Here is a 13530-nt window from a genome sequence, read left to right on the forward strand (position 1 = left end):
AACCATGTGTTGAGTTAAATCAAGTAAAATTTAATGGAAAATTACATTCAAAGTCGCCTGACTAGTCCTGTGTGGGTTATGTTCTCATGCATTTTTCATTACCAGGAAACAGCTTGTGAATGTCACACTTTACCATCACCCTCCTGAGCCCAAGTTTTAAATAGAAATTTAAAAACCTATATTAAACTTCAGTATAAAATGATCTTCAATGGGGAAAATATTGTGTTCACAGTTCCACTCTAAATTATTTAAAATCAGAATGAGAGGTCTGTGTGTTTGCTTTTGTGCTCCTTTAAGAATGAATGCAATCTAAGTTAAAGAAAAACACAGCAGCGGAAAATTACCTTTTTATTCTTATTAGGAGATAAACTACTAATGAGTACTTAGAGTAAGTATAAGACACAGTCACCACTTGCCAAGAGAATAGGAAGCCAAAATTTTCTCTTTCTGGAAAGGCACAAATAATTTTCTAAAAATGATATATTCACTCTACATAGATAGCTTTGTATAAAAGAGTTAATGTAATTGTTTTAAAGACATAAACCATATTAAACTTACTACTTGAAAAAACTGAACTGAGGAAATTAGAAAAACAAAAAAATTTTTAATAAAAACAATCTCCATTCATTCACAAGAAAGATTTAGTAAAGGAAGATGCTAATGGTACAAAGTAGTCTATCTAACTAACTGGATTTGGATGCATTAACTGCTATGGTTGTATTCTATATTCTGTTAACACTACAATAGCAGAAAATTAATACTTTGCCACATTTTGTGGTAAAACAATCAATATTATTTGCCCTGTGAAACTGATAGGTAGACATTGTGGAAATACACTGTAACTTACAAATCAATCATGCTGACTCCATAGGAAGAATCAAAGGCATGTAATTCTCTCTAAAACTTTTCCTAGTCTACCAAAGAATAGGCCTATGGAATAGGATGCATCTAAGAGACAGTCTCTGCTTTGAGAGTTAGATTCTTATAAAGTGAGTCTCCTATTTTAAGTATGCAGAAATGGTCTGATCTGTAATTACCGTATACATAAATAAGGAATCCAAATGCCAAATATTTAAAGAGGTCAATAATAAAATTCTTCCTATCAAATGAGTAAAAATAAAGAAAAACTCAGAAGGAGAGATTTTTGTTTATAATTAAAGTGAAGGCCTTTGTCTTTTTTTCCTTGCAACTTTATTAAATCATCACATTTAAATAAAGATGCTGGATCAAACCAAGGTGTAGTCAACCTTAAACATTATCTTTGGCTTTTTGATGTCAGGTGTGTGGATGGATGAGAAACAGCTTTATGGGACAACTATTCTCTGCTTATCGCTTCCCTACTTAGAGTGTAGGCTTGAGATACCACTTTAGAGACGTGGAAATACAGAGGGCTAATCAGCAATTTCTAACAGACACTAACTGCATAGAGATGTGAAATTTAATGAGACGATGTTAACACTTTTTTTAAAAACCAGATAAAAGTACAGAGAACCGTCAATTATCTGGGCCAGCGGAGGGGAACACTGACATGGATAATGAAAAGTGCACATAATGTTCCGGCTGAACAATGTTTGTCACCCTGCTATAAAGGTGTTCTTAACCCTTGACAGCTCTAGTTCATTGTCTGTGTAATAATAATAACAACAACTAGCTAATATCAAGTGATTATGTACCAGGCCTTAAGCTAATCATTTTATATGTATTACATAAACTTAATCTCTATAATACCACCATGAGGTTGGTTCTGTTACTATCCCCATTTGAACATGAATAATTTATAGACTGGAAAAATAAAGTAACTCATCTAAAATCCTGTAGTTACTGGCAGAACTAGAATTCAAACCAAGATGATCAGAATTGAGAATGATTTTCTTTGTTACTATTACACTGGTGGAATATTCCCACAGAGTCCTAACTCTCACCCACATGGAGAAAATATTAAACATGCTTCGGTCTGTCTTCTATTAAAACCCCACTCGCAGAAGCAAGGATAGGTGTCTGAACTGCAATTTTTATAAACTTCATGAGTATACTTCAGTGTTCACTGTAATGATACCCTGATATCCAGTAAGAATGTCCATAGTTTCATACTGACTTCATTGAAAATTGATTTTAACCCTCACACATAATCCCTTGCTTAAGATTGTTGAGTACCCCCTGAATTGAGGAAAACCACAATGAAGAATCACTTCTCCAGCACATTATACTGTAATTGTGAGAGTGGGTATGAGGGTGAGAGAGGAAGGAGTCAATCAGAACCACGTGACTCCATTAAATAAGGATTTAAAGTCAAACCTGACTGGGCTAATTTTTTTCTTGCCTTTGATCTCCAGAACAAGCTTTATCACCCAGCATTGATAGCCCTATTACAGCCACATTAAGGTAATGCATCACTGATAGGTAACTTGGTTATAAAAACAGATCTAGGTGCTGCACAGAGGTATGGATCCAAACACCACACATGGTAACAACCTGTCAAGGGGGCTTGGTTCTAATCTGGGAATTTTCCACTCTCCAGAAGAGGAAGTAACGCCAAGATGACACACCAACCACACCTCAAGAAAAAGTATCTAAAAACTGAAGTGAAACTCTCATTTGCAGGTTTGCACCCTCCTCCCACATCTCCCAGATTAGGCCTGCCTATCATGGGATATAGATTTTTATGGTGATGAAAAGAGGTAAATTTGGAGCAATTTGTGGAATGTACAGAGGACCTTAACCTAAATATGAGTTTCTGAAAATATGCCCTCTTTAAGATCAGCTTATGACAGCACAACTCAATGAAATCCCTTCTAAATTGGTCCAGCAAGACAGGAAATCTCCCATAGTACTCCCAAGAACTGCAGCTACTGAGGAGCACAGCTGGGTTAGAGGAGGTGACAGGAATAGGGGAGGGAAGGTTTGTCATACCAGTGACAGTATTAAACACTACACAAGGACTAGTCCTAGGAAAAGTGGGCACTCAATATACGTCTGAAACAAATTTAAAAACCTGTCAAACACCCTCTTAAAATATACTACTATAAATAAAATCCCATTCTTTATATTTTGCATGAATTTTAAAGTGCCACTATCTGAAGAAAAAAAACAATCAGCCAGTTACATTAGCATGACGGCCACTGAGGTCAAGGCATTCTTGGTTCCTTGATTTCAGTCAAGTCTCCTAATATATAATGGCCTGTATGTGAAGAGCATATAGATGTATACGGCTGGGAAGGCATGGTATTTTAAAATAGTTTCTACCACAGTATTTCCAAAAAACAATGCTTTCCTCATTAAAACAGTGGCTGTGATGCCACACTTCTATCACGTTTTCCTTCCTTTTCAGCTCTACTCTTGGAGCCTATAAAAGATAACTAATATTTTAAAAGAAAGAATGATAAAATAAAAGTATGACATAAATCATGGTGACCCTTAAGGAAACAGGGTCTTCCTTTGATGCTTATCAGCCATTGTTACATCCTCTAAGCATTGTTAAAAATAACACCCGTGTCTATAAGGCTCCCTTGCTTTCCCATACCTCCCACGGTATTAACTGATCAAACCTTTACCCTGCTGCAGGGGATGTAAAATGGCATTATGCAAAAAGTGTTAATGTCTCCATTTTCTGCCCAATTCAGAATCCAGTGGAAATTAGCCTTTCTACCAAAAAAAAATAATAATAATAAAGTACCCCTTCTTATCACAACAGGGGAGAGAACAAAAAGGCAGCAGACAGGATTTGCTGGGAAGATGGCCAAATAGGAACAGCTCCCATCTGCAGCTCCCAGCGAGATCAACCGGAAGGCAGGTGATTTCTGCATTTCCAACTGAGGTACCCGGTTCATCCCACTGGGACCGATTGGACAGTTGGTGCAGCCCACGGAGGGCTAGCCAAAGCTGGGTAGGGCATCGCCTTGCCCAGGAAGCGCAAGGGGTCAAGGGATTTCCCTCCCCCAGCCAAGGGAAGCCATGAGAGACTGTACCAGGAGGAACGGTGCACTGTGGCCCAGATACTGTGCTTTTACCACAGTGTTCGCAACCGGAAGACCAGGAGATTCCTGTTGGTGCCTAGGCCACCAGGGCCCTGGGTTTCAAGCACAAAACTGGGCAGCCGTTTGGGCAGACACTGAGCTAGCTACAGCAGTTTATTTTTCATACCCCAGTGGCACCCGGAATGCCAGGGAGACAGAACCATTCACTCCCCTGGAAAGGGGGCTGAAGCCAGGGAGCCAAGGGGGCTGAAGCCAGGGAGCCAAGTGGTCTGGCTCGGCAGGTCCCACCTCCACGGTGCCCAGTAAGCTAAGATCCACTGGCTTGAAATTCTCGCTGCCAGCTTAGCAGTCTGAAGTCGACCTGGGATGCTTAAGCTAGGTGGGGGTGGGAGAATTGCCTTTGCTGAGGTTTGAGTAGGTGGTTTTACCCTCACAGTGTAAACAAAGCCGCCGGAAAGGTTGAAATGGGCAGAACCCACTGTAGCTCAGCAAGGCCAGGCCAAGGGCCGCTGTGGCCAGACTCCTTCTCTAGATTCCTCCTCTCTGGGCAGGGCATTTCTGAAAGAAAGGCAGCGGCCCCAAGTCAGGGACTTAGAGATAAAATCCCCATCTCCCTGGGACAGAGCAACGGGGGAAAGGGGCGGCTGTGGGCGCAGCTTCAGCAGAACTTAAACATCCCTGCCTGACAGCTCTAAAGAGAGCAGCGGATCTCCCAGCGCAGTGTTCAAGCTCTGATAAGGGACAGACTGCCTCCTCAAGTGGGTCCCTGAACCCCATGTATCCTGACTGGGAGACACCTCTCAGTGGGGACCGATGGACACTCATACAGGATAACTCTGGCTGGCATTTGGTGGGTGACCCTCTGGGATGAAGCTTCCAGAGGAAGGAACAGGCAGCAATCTTTGCTGTTGTGCAGCCTCCGCTAGTGATACCCAGGCAAACAGGGTCTAGATTGGACCTCCAGCAAACTCCAGCAGACCTGCAGCAGAGACGCCTGACTGTTAGAAAGAAAACTAACAAACAGAAAGAAATAGCATCAACATCAACAAAAAGGATGTCCACTCAGAGACCCCATCCGAAGGTCACCAACATCAAAGACCAAAGGTAGGTAAATCCATGAAGATGGAGAGAAACCAGCGCAAAAAGGCTGAAAATTACAAAAACCAGAACACCTCTTCTCCCACAAAGGATCACAACTCCTCGCCAGCAAGGGAACAAAACCAGACGGAGAATGAGTTTGACAAATTGACAGAAGTAGGCTTCAGGAAGTGGGTAATAACAAACTTCTCTGAGCTAAAGGAGCGTGTTCTAATCCAATGCAATGAAGCTAAGAACCTTGAAAAAAGGTTAGACAAACTGCTAACTAGAATAACCAGTTTAGAGAAGAATATAAATGACCTGATGGAGCTGACAAACATAGCACAAGAACTTTGTGAAGCATGCACAAGTATCAATAGCTGAATCGCTCAAGGGGAAGAAAGGATATCAGAGATTGAAGATCAACTCAATGAAATAAAACGAGAAGATAAGATTAGAGAAAAAAGAGTGAAAAGAAGCAAATAAAGCCTCCAAGAAATACGGGACTATGAGAAAAGACAAAATCTACATTTGATTGATGTACCTGAAAGTGACGGGGAGAATGGAACCAAGTTGGAAAACACTCTTCAGGATATCATCCAGGAGAACTTCCCCAGCCTAGCAAGGCAGGACAACATTCAAATTCAGGAAATACAGAGACCAACACAAAGATACTCCTCAAGAAGAGCAACCCCAAGACACATAGTCATCAGATTCACCAAGGTTGAAATGAAGGAAAAAATGTTAAGAGCAGCCAGAGAGAAGGCTCAGGTTACCCACAAAGAGAAGCCCATCAGACTAAAAGCAGATCTCTCAGCAGAAACCCTACAAGCCAGAAGAGATTGGAGACCAATATTCAACATTCTCAAAGGAAAGTGTTTTCAACCCAGAATGCCATATCCAGCTAAACTAAGCTTCATAAGGGAAGGAGAAATAAAATCCTTTAGAGACAAGCAAATGCTGAGAGACACTGTCACCACCAGGCCTGCCTTACAAGAGCTCCTGAAGGAAGCACTAAACATGGAAAGGAACAACCAGTACCAGCCACTGTAAAAACATACCAAATTGTAAAGACCATCAACGCTATGAAGAAACTGCATCAACTAACGGGCAAAATAACCAGCTAGCATCATAATAACAGGATCGAATTCACACCTAACAATATTAACCTTAAATGCAAATAGGTCAAATGCCCCAATTAAAAGACACAGACTGGCAAATTGGATAAAGAGTCAAGACCCACCAGTGTGCCGTATTAAGGAGACCCATCTCATGTGCAAAGACACACATAAACTCAAAATAAACGGATGGAGGAATATTTACCAACCAAACGGAAAGCAAGAAAAGCAAGGGTTGCACTCCATAAAACAGACTTTAAACCAACACAATTAAAAAGAGACAAAGAAGGACATTACTAATGGTAAAGGGATCAATGCAACAAGAAGAGTTAACTATCCTAAATATATATGCACCCAATACAGGAGCACCCTGATTCACAAAGCAAGTTCTTAGAGACCTACAAAGAGACTTAGACTCCCAAACAATAATAGTAGGAAACTTTAATATTAGACAGATCAATTAGACAGAAAATTAACAAAAATATCCAGGACTTGAACTCAGCTCTGGACCAAACAGACCTAATAGACATCTACAGAACTCTCCACCCCAAATCAACAGAATATACATTTTTCTCAGCACCACATCACACTTACACTAAAATTGACCACCTAACTGGAAGTAAAACACTCCTCAGCAAATGCAAAAGAATGGAAATCATAATAGTCTCTCAGACCATGGTGCAATCAAATTAGAACTCAGGATTAAGAAACTCACTCAAAACCACATAAGTACATGGAAACAGAACAACCTGCTCCTTGATGACTACTGGGTAAATAACGAAATTAATGCAGAAATAAAGATGGTCTTTGAAACCAACGAGAACAAAGATACAACATACCAGAATCTCTGGAACACATTTAAAGCAGTGTGTAGAGGGAAATTTATAGCACTAAATGCCCACAAGAGAAAGCAGGAAAGATCTAAAATTGACACCCCAACATCAAAATTAAAAGAACTAGAGAAGCAAGAGCAAACACATTCAAAAGCTAGCAGAAGACAAGAAATAACTGAGATGAGAGCAGAACTGAAAGATATAGAGACAGGAAAAACCCTTCAAAACATCAGTGAATACAGAAGCTGGTTTTTTGAAAGATCAACAAAATAGATAGACCTCTAGCCAGATTAATAAGGAAGAAAACAGAGAAGAATCAAATAGACACAATAAAAAATGATTAAGGGGATATCAACACCAATCCCACAGAAATACAAACTACCATCAGAGAATACTATAAATACCTCTATGCAAATAAACTAAAAAATCTAGAAGAAATGGATAAATTCCTGGACACATACACCTTCCTAAAACTAAACCAGGAAGAAGTTGAATCCCTGAATAGACCAATAACAAGTTCTGAAATTGAGGCAGTAATTAATAGCCTACCAACCAAAAAAAGTCCAGGACCAGAAGGATTCACAGTCGAATTCTACCAGAGGCACAAAGGAGAGCTGGTACCATTCCTTCTGAAATGATTCCAAACAACAGAAAAAGAGGGAATCCTCCCTAACTCATTTTATGAGGCCAGCATCATCCTGATACCAAAACCTGGCAGAGACCCAACAAAATAAGAAAATTTCAAGCCAATATCCCTGATGAACATGGATGCAAAAATTCTCAATAAAATACTGGCAAACCAAATCCAGCAGCACATCAAAAAGCTTATCCACCACGATCAAGTCGGCTTCATCCTTGGAATGCAAGGTTGGTTGAACATAAGCAAATCAATAAACATAATCCATCACATAAACAGAACCAAGGACAAAAACCACATGATTGTCTCAAAAGATACACAAAGGGCCTTTGACAAAATTCAACAGCCCTTCATGCTAAAAACTCTCAAGAAACTAGGTATTGATGGGACATTTCTCAAAATAATAAGAGCTATTTATGACAAACCCACAACCAGTATCATACTGAATAAGCAAAAACTGGAAGCATTCCCTTTGAAAACCGGCACAAGACAAGGATGCCCTCTCTCACCATTCCTATTCAACATAGTATTGGAAGTTCTGGCCAGGGCAATCAGGCAAGAGAAAGAAATAAAGTGTATTCAATTAGGAAAAGAGGAAGTCAAATTGTCTCTGTTTGCAGAGACATGACTATATATTTAGAAAACCCCATCATCTCAGCCCAAAATCTCCTTAAGCTGATAAGCAACTTCAGCAAAGTCTCAGGATACAAAATCAATGTGCAAAAATCACAAGCATTCCTATACACCAATAACAGACAAACAGAGAGCCAAATCATGAGTGAACTCCCATTCACAATTGCTACTAAGAGAATAAAATACCTAGGAATCCAACTTACAAGGGATATGAAGGACCTCTTCAAGGAGAACTACAAACCACTACGGAAAGAAATTAGAGGACAAAAACAAATGGAAAAACATTCCATGGTCATGGATATGAAGAATCAATATCATGAAAATGGCCATACTGCCTAAAGTAATTTATAGATTCAATGCTACCCCCATCAAGCTACCATTGACTTTCTTCACAGAACTGGAAAAAAACTACTTTAAATTTCATATGGAGCCTGCATAGCCAAGACAATCCTAAACAAAAAGAACAAAGTTGGAGGCATCACACTACCTGACTTCAAACTATACTACAAGGCTACAGTAACAAAAACAGCATGGTACTGGTACAAAAACAGATATATAGACCAATGAACAGAACAGAGACCTGAGAAACAACACCACACATCTACAACCATCTGATCTCTGACAAACCTGACAAAAACAAAGCAATAGGAAAAGGATTCCCTATTTAATAAATAGTGTTGGGAAAACTGGCTAGCCATATGTAGAAAGCCAAAACTGGATCCCTTGCTTACACCTTATACAAAATTAACTCAAGATGGATTATAGACTTAAACATAAGACCTAAAACCATAAAAACCCTAGAAGAAAACCTAGGCAATACCATTCAGGACATAGGCATGGGCAAAGACTTCATGACTAAAACACCAAAAGCAACGGCAACAAAAGCCAAAATTGACAAATGGGATCTAATTAAACTAAAGAGCTCCTGCACAGCAAAAGAAACTATCATCAGAGTGAACAGGCAAACTCTAGCATGGGAGAAAATTTTTAAAATCTATCCATCTGACAAAGGGCTAATATCCAGAATCTACAAAGAACTTAAACAAATTTACAAGAGAAAAAAGAAAACAACATCAAAAAGTAGGCAAAGAATATGAACAGACAATTTTCAAAAGAAGACATTTATGCAGCCAACAAACATATTTTAAAAAGCTCATCATCACTGGTCAGTACAGAAATGCAAATCAAAACCACAATGAGATACCATCTCATGCCAGTTAGAATGGTGATCATTAAAACATCAGGAAACAAAAGATGCTGGAAAGGCTGTGAAGAAATAGGAATGCTTTTACACTGTTGATGGAAGTGTAAATTAGTTCAACCATTGTGGAAGACAGTGTGGCGATTCCTCAAGGATCTAGAACTAGAAACACCATTTGACCCAGCAATCCCACTACTGGGTATATACCCAAAGGATTGTAAATCATTCTGCTATAAAGACACATGCACATGTATGTTTACTGCAGCACAGTTCACAATAGCAAAGACTTGAAACCAACCCAAATGCCCATCAATGATAGACGGAATTAAGAAAATGTGGCACATATACACCATGGAATACTATGCAGCCATAAAAAAGGATGAGTTCATGTCCTTTGCACGGACATGGATGAAGCTGGAAACCATCATTCTCAGCAAACTAACAGAAGAACAGAAAACCAAACACCACATGTTCTCACTCATAAGTGGGAGTTAAACAATGAGAACACATGGACACAGAGAGGGGAACATCATACACCAGGGCTAGGGGAGGGATAGCATTAGGAGAAATATCTAATGTAGATGACAGGTTGATGAGTGCAGCAATCCACCATGGGAAGTGTATACCTATGTAACAAACCTGCACGTTCTGCACATGTACCCCAGAACTTAAAGTATAATTTTAAAGAAAGAAAAAATATATTTTTTAAAAGGGCAGCAAACAGAAAGGACTCAGAAAAAAACAGGATATTATAGCATCCTGCTAAAAGAGAAAACGAAGCCATTTCCAGTTCGATAAGGTAAGAGAAAAGACATTTTTCCAGGGCACATTGAATTGGAGCAAAAATTCCTAAAATAAAAAGAAAGCAAAGCAGTTCCCACACAAAGTAATATAAATGACCTTATATATATATTTAAAAAAGTCATCCCAGGGTGAACCAGGAAAGAGTAAGCCCAAGAGGATCTAAAGAAATTTAAAAATACAATAGAGAAACAGTGAAAATTTCCAGTAAAACTTGATGGCTTGAACACATGTATTTATCTCTCCCCCTTACCAATTCATACTAAAACAATAGTAAAATTAAAACCCATAAGGGCTATCAAAATGAGTAAAGAGAACACTAGAGACGAGATAGAAATAAAAATGTAAAGACAGGACACAAATGGTTGAGAGGTCACATTGCCTAGGATGAGTGGGGGGGGGGGGGGAAAAAAAACCTTGATACCTACATGATCCAAGGCATAAGCCAGTAAGAAATAAGTCAATTCACACTTCAGAATCCCAAAAATACTCACAAACTGAAAGCTGAAGTTCAAGTTTGGGCTACAAATGATATGATTAGTTGGAGTGAATTTAAGGTGGAGGTCTTTGCCCCTAGTCTCCCTCGGCCAGCCCCCATCCCTTCCTAGTCCCGCCAGAGATTTATTCTCTGAAGAGGTTGAATCAGAGAATTCAACTGGGGCTTGGATACCAGGCAGAGTGGATATCAGATTGAAGAGTCATACTGAATGAAAGAAAAAAAAATCATGAGAAAGTCTGCATAGAGAACTGAAGGGTCCTCAGTCCCTTCTTGATCATCTCAGAATAGTGACAGCTAGGTATATATGTCCTAAAAAAAATAAATTGGGTAAGTCCATTTTGTGAGAAACACCCAGTAATGAAAACAAGATCAAGAGATAGCGACATTTGAGAGTACTTAAATAAGACGACTAGGTCTTCACCAAGAGTCTCTATGCTGAAGCCAACCAACTGACAAGCCACCCAGGCACAGAGCTTCCAATCAACTTCTGAGTACATTACTCATAATACAAACTGACAGCCAACAGTTTATCTCCAAGAGGCATGACATAGACCCACCAAAAATCTCAAAAGGTAAGGCAGAGACCAAAACAAATAAACAGAAACAAGAAACTCAAAGGAAATCCAGAAATAATTCGGAGAATATGTAAAAGGAAAAAAAATTCCCCAAGCTACATTTTGTATCCTCAGAAACATATGAAGTGATATGTTATTCATTGAAATAGAACAGGATACTTTTTAAAAGAGCATTCAAAGAATAAGAAAGAGTTCATGGAAATAAATATTAGTATAATTAAAAATGCAATTGAAGGGTTAAAAATTAAAAGTTAAAAAAACCCAGAAGGTAGGAAAAAAAAAGATTTAAAATAATAGGGAAAAGATAAGGTTAACTAGATCATCCAATAATGTCAACATCCAACTAATAAAAGTGTTATCTTAAAAGAGAGAGAAGATTAAAAAAATTAAATAAACATATAAGAAAACTTGTTGAAACTGAAAGAAATTAACTCAAAAATTGAAAACACCCATCGATACCAAGAAAAAGGATGTCACCAGAGATGAAAAGAAAGTCCTAGAAAGTTCCACAAACAAAAAAGCAGATAAAGGATGAATTGGGAAACCAGAATAGTCTAGGGATTTCAATACAATCTAGGCACCTAGAAAACAATAAAACAAGGTATTCAAAAGTCTAAGAAAAAATTATTTTCTAAACTAGAATCACATACTCGGCCAGATTATTAATCAAGTAATCAATCACAGATAAAAACATAGTCATATGGCAAATCCCCCCATCACCCTTTCTCAAGAAGCTACTGGAGGATATACTTTAAAACAATGAAATAAACCAAGAACAAGTAAGACATGTAACCCAGAGAATGGGTATTTAACACTAAAAAAGGAGGAAAAAATTCTCAGAAAAGGACGCCTTATGACTATAGGATTAGAGATTAACCAATCTATATTAAATTAGGACTATGAAGAACTGCCAGGGCAATCTCAGTGGGGGAGACAAACTGATAGATTATCTGATTTGTTTTGGAGACATTTTACACTTTTGTCATATAGTTGCAGGCCTCAAATTGTGTTTAAAATTATGTTAATTTGAACAAAGGAAAAGTAGACAATGACAACTAAGAAAATCAAGAAGTTGTGCAAGGAAGGAAATTTATTCATAGCACACTTGTGGTTTCCCTATGACCAAAATTTACATTATCATACAATTGTAAATAATGTATATTAATTTAAGCCAAAAAATAGGAAAAAAATGTATTTGAGAATAGAAATATAACAGAGAATATTCTCTCTTGGTGTGTTCCTTTCTAACTTGTAAATCACTAGTTATATCTAAAGTCTGTTTCCCTCTAACACTTCTTTCTGGACATTCTCTTTCCTTTGGTCCTATTGAATCTACCCTACACAGATTTCTACTCCAGCATTTTCCATTCAGTACAGGGCTTTGTCCTGGAAAAGAACTTCAATTTGTCATTTTACGGAAGTCACATGAGAAAGACTGGTGGACTACCCCCCCAAAAAAAAACTGGATTAACACAAGTGAACAAATTTTGATGTTTATTTTGCAATGAAATTCCTTGTGAATTTGCTAATTTCAAAACTATCCTTACTGCCTACACAGTAAAGTTCAATACCCTCTCCAAGGGTTTGAAATACAAAAGACTTTTAATTATAAATTCCTCTAACTAGAAACAATTAAGGGGGAAAAATGATTTTTCCAAAAATAAGTTGAATCATTTCATTCACTTGCTTGCTTAGTGCTTATAAATAAGGAGTCCATATATAGTTTGCTCTTTCTCTTCCAAAACATTCAGCCACCCTGGGAGAGAATGCATAATAAGGCACTGATAAAGTTTCCTGCTGTCTTCCAGCACAGCATGCTATCATAAGAGGGCTATTCCTTCTGTTTACCCAGTGATAAACAAAAAGACTGCACTTACCGAGCTGGGGCTGGAGTGCCGCCTAACTTTAGGTGATTCTTTGCCAGTGGAGGAGGTCTTAAAGTTAATGCAAGCATTGTTCTCAGAATGCACCCTCTTTACTTGATTAGCTGGTTTCTCAAATGGGTCAAAAGTGCTCTGTGTCCTCTGAACTCTGACTTTTTTATCCTCAGGAATTGTGTCCAGGGGTTTGATCACTGAGTCCATTCCCTGGCAGTTCCGTGTAGACATCTTTGTGACACATATCTGAGAAAAGAAGAAATTAAATTCAGAACTCTTCACTACAACTTTAGTATCACTAAACA

At 38.4% G+C, this 13530-nt stretch overlaps 1 protein-coding gene across 11 annotated transcripts in view; it reads right to left on the minus strand.

The window, feature by feature from the left end:
- CDK14 (cyclin dependent kinase 14) overlaps positions 1 to 13530 on the minus strand; it is a 592876-nt gene that overhangs the window by 451219 nt on the left and 128127 nt on the right. For all 11 annotated transcript variants that reach the window (XR_010140627.1, NM_001133044.1, XM_009243031.4 and 8 more), the window contains 1 exon segment: positions 13226 to 13471. Coding sequence is in view for 10 of the 11 variants with exons in the window: in XM_009243031.4 (XP_009241306.1) it covers positions 13226 to 13471 (246 nt within the window). In the remaining variant the exon portion in view is untranslated.

This window comes from Pongo abelii, chromosome 6 (genome assembly GCF_028885655.2).
Source record: "Pongo abelii isolate AG06213 chromosome 6, NHGRI_mPonAbe1-v2.0_pri, whole genome shotgun sequence".
Classification (NCBI taxonomy): domain Eukaryota; kingdom Metazoa; phylum Chordata; class Mammalia; order Primates; family Hominidae; genus Pongo; species Pongo abelii.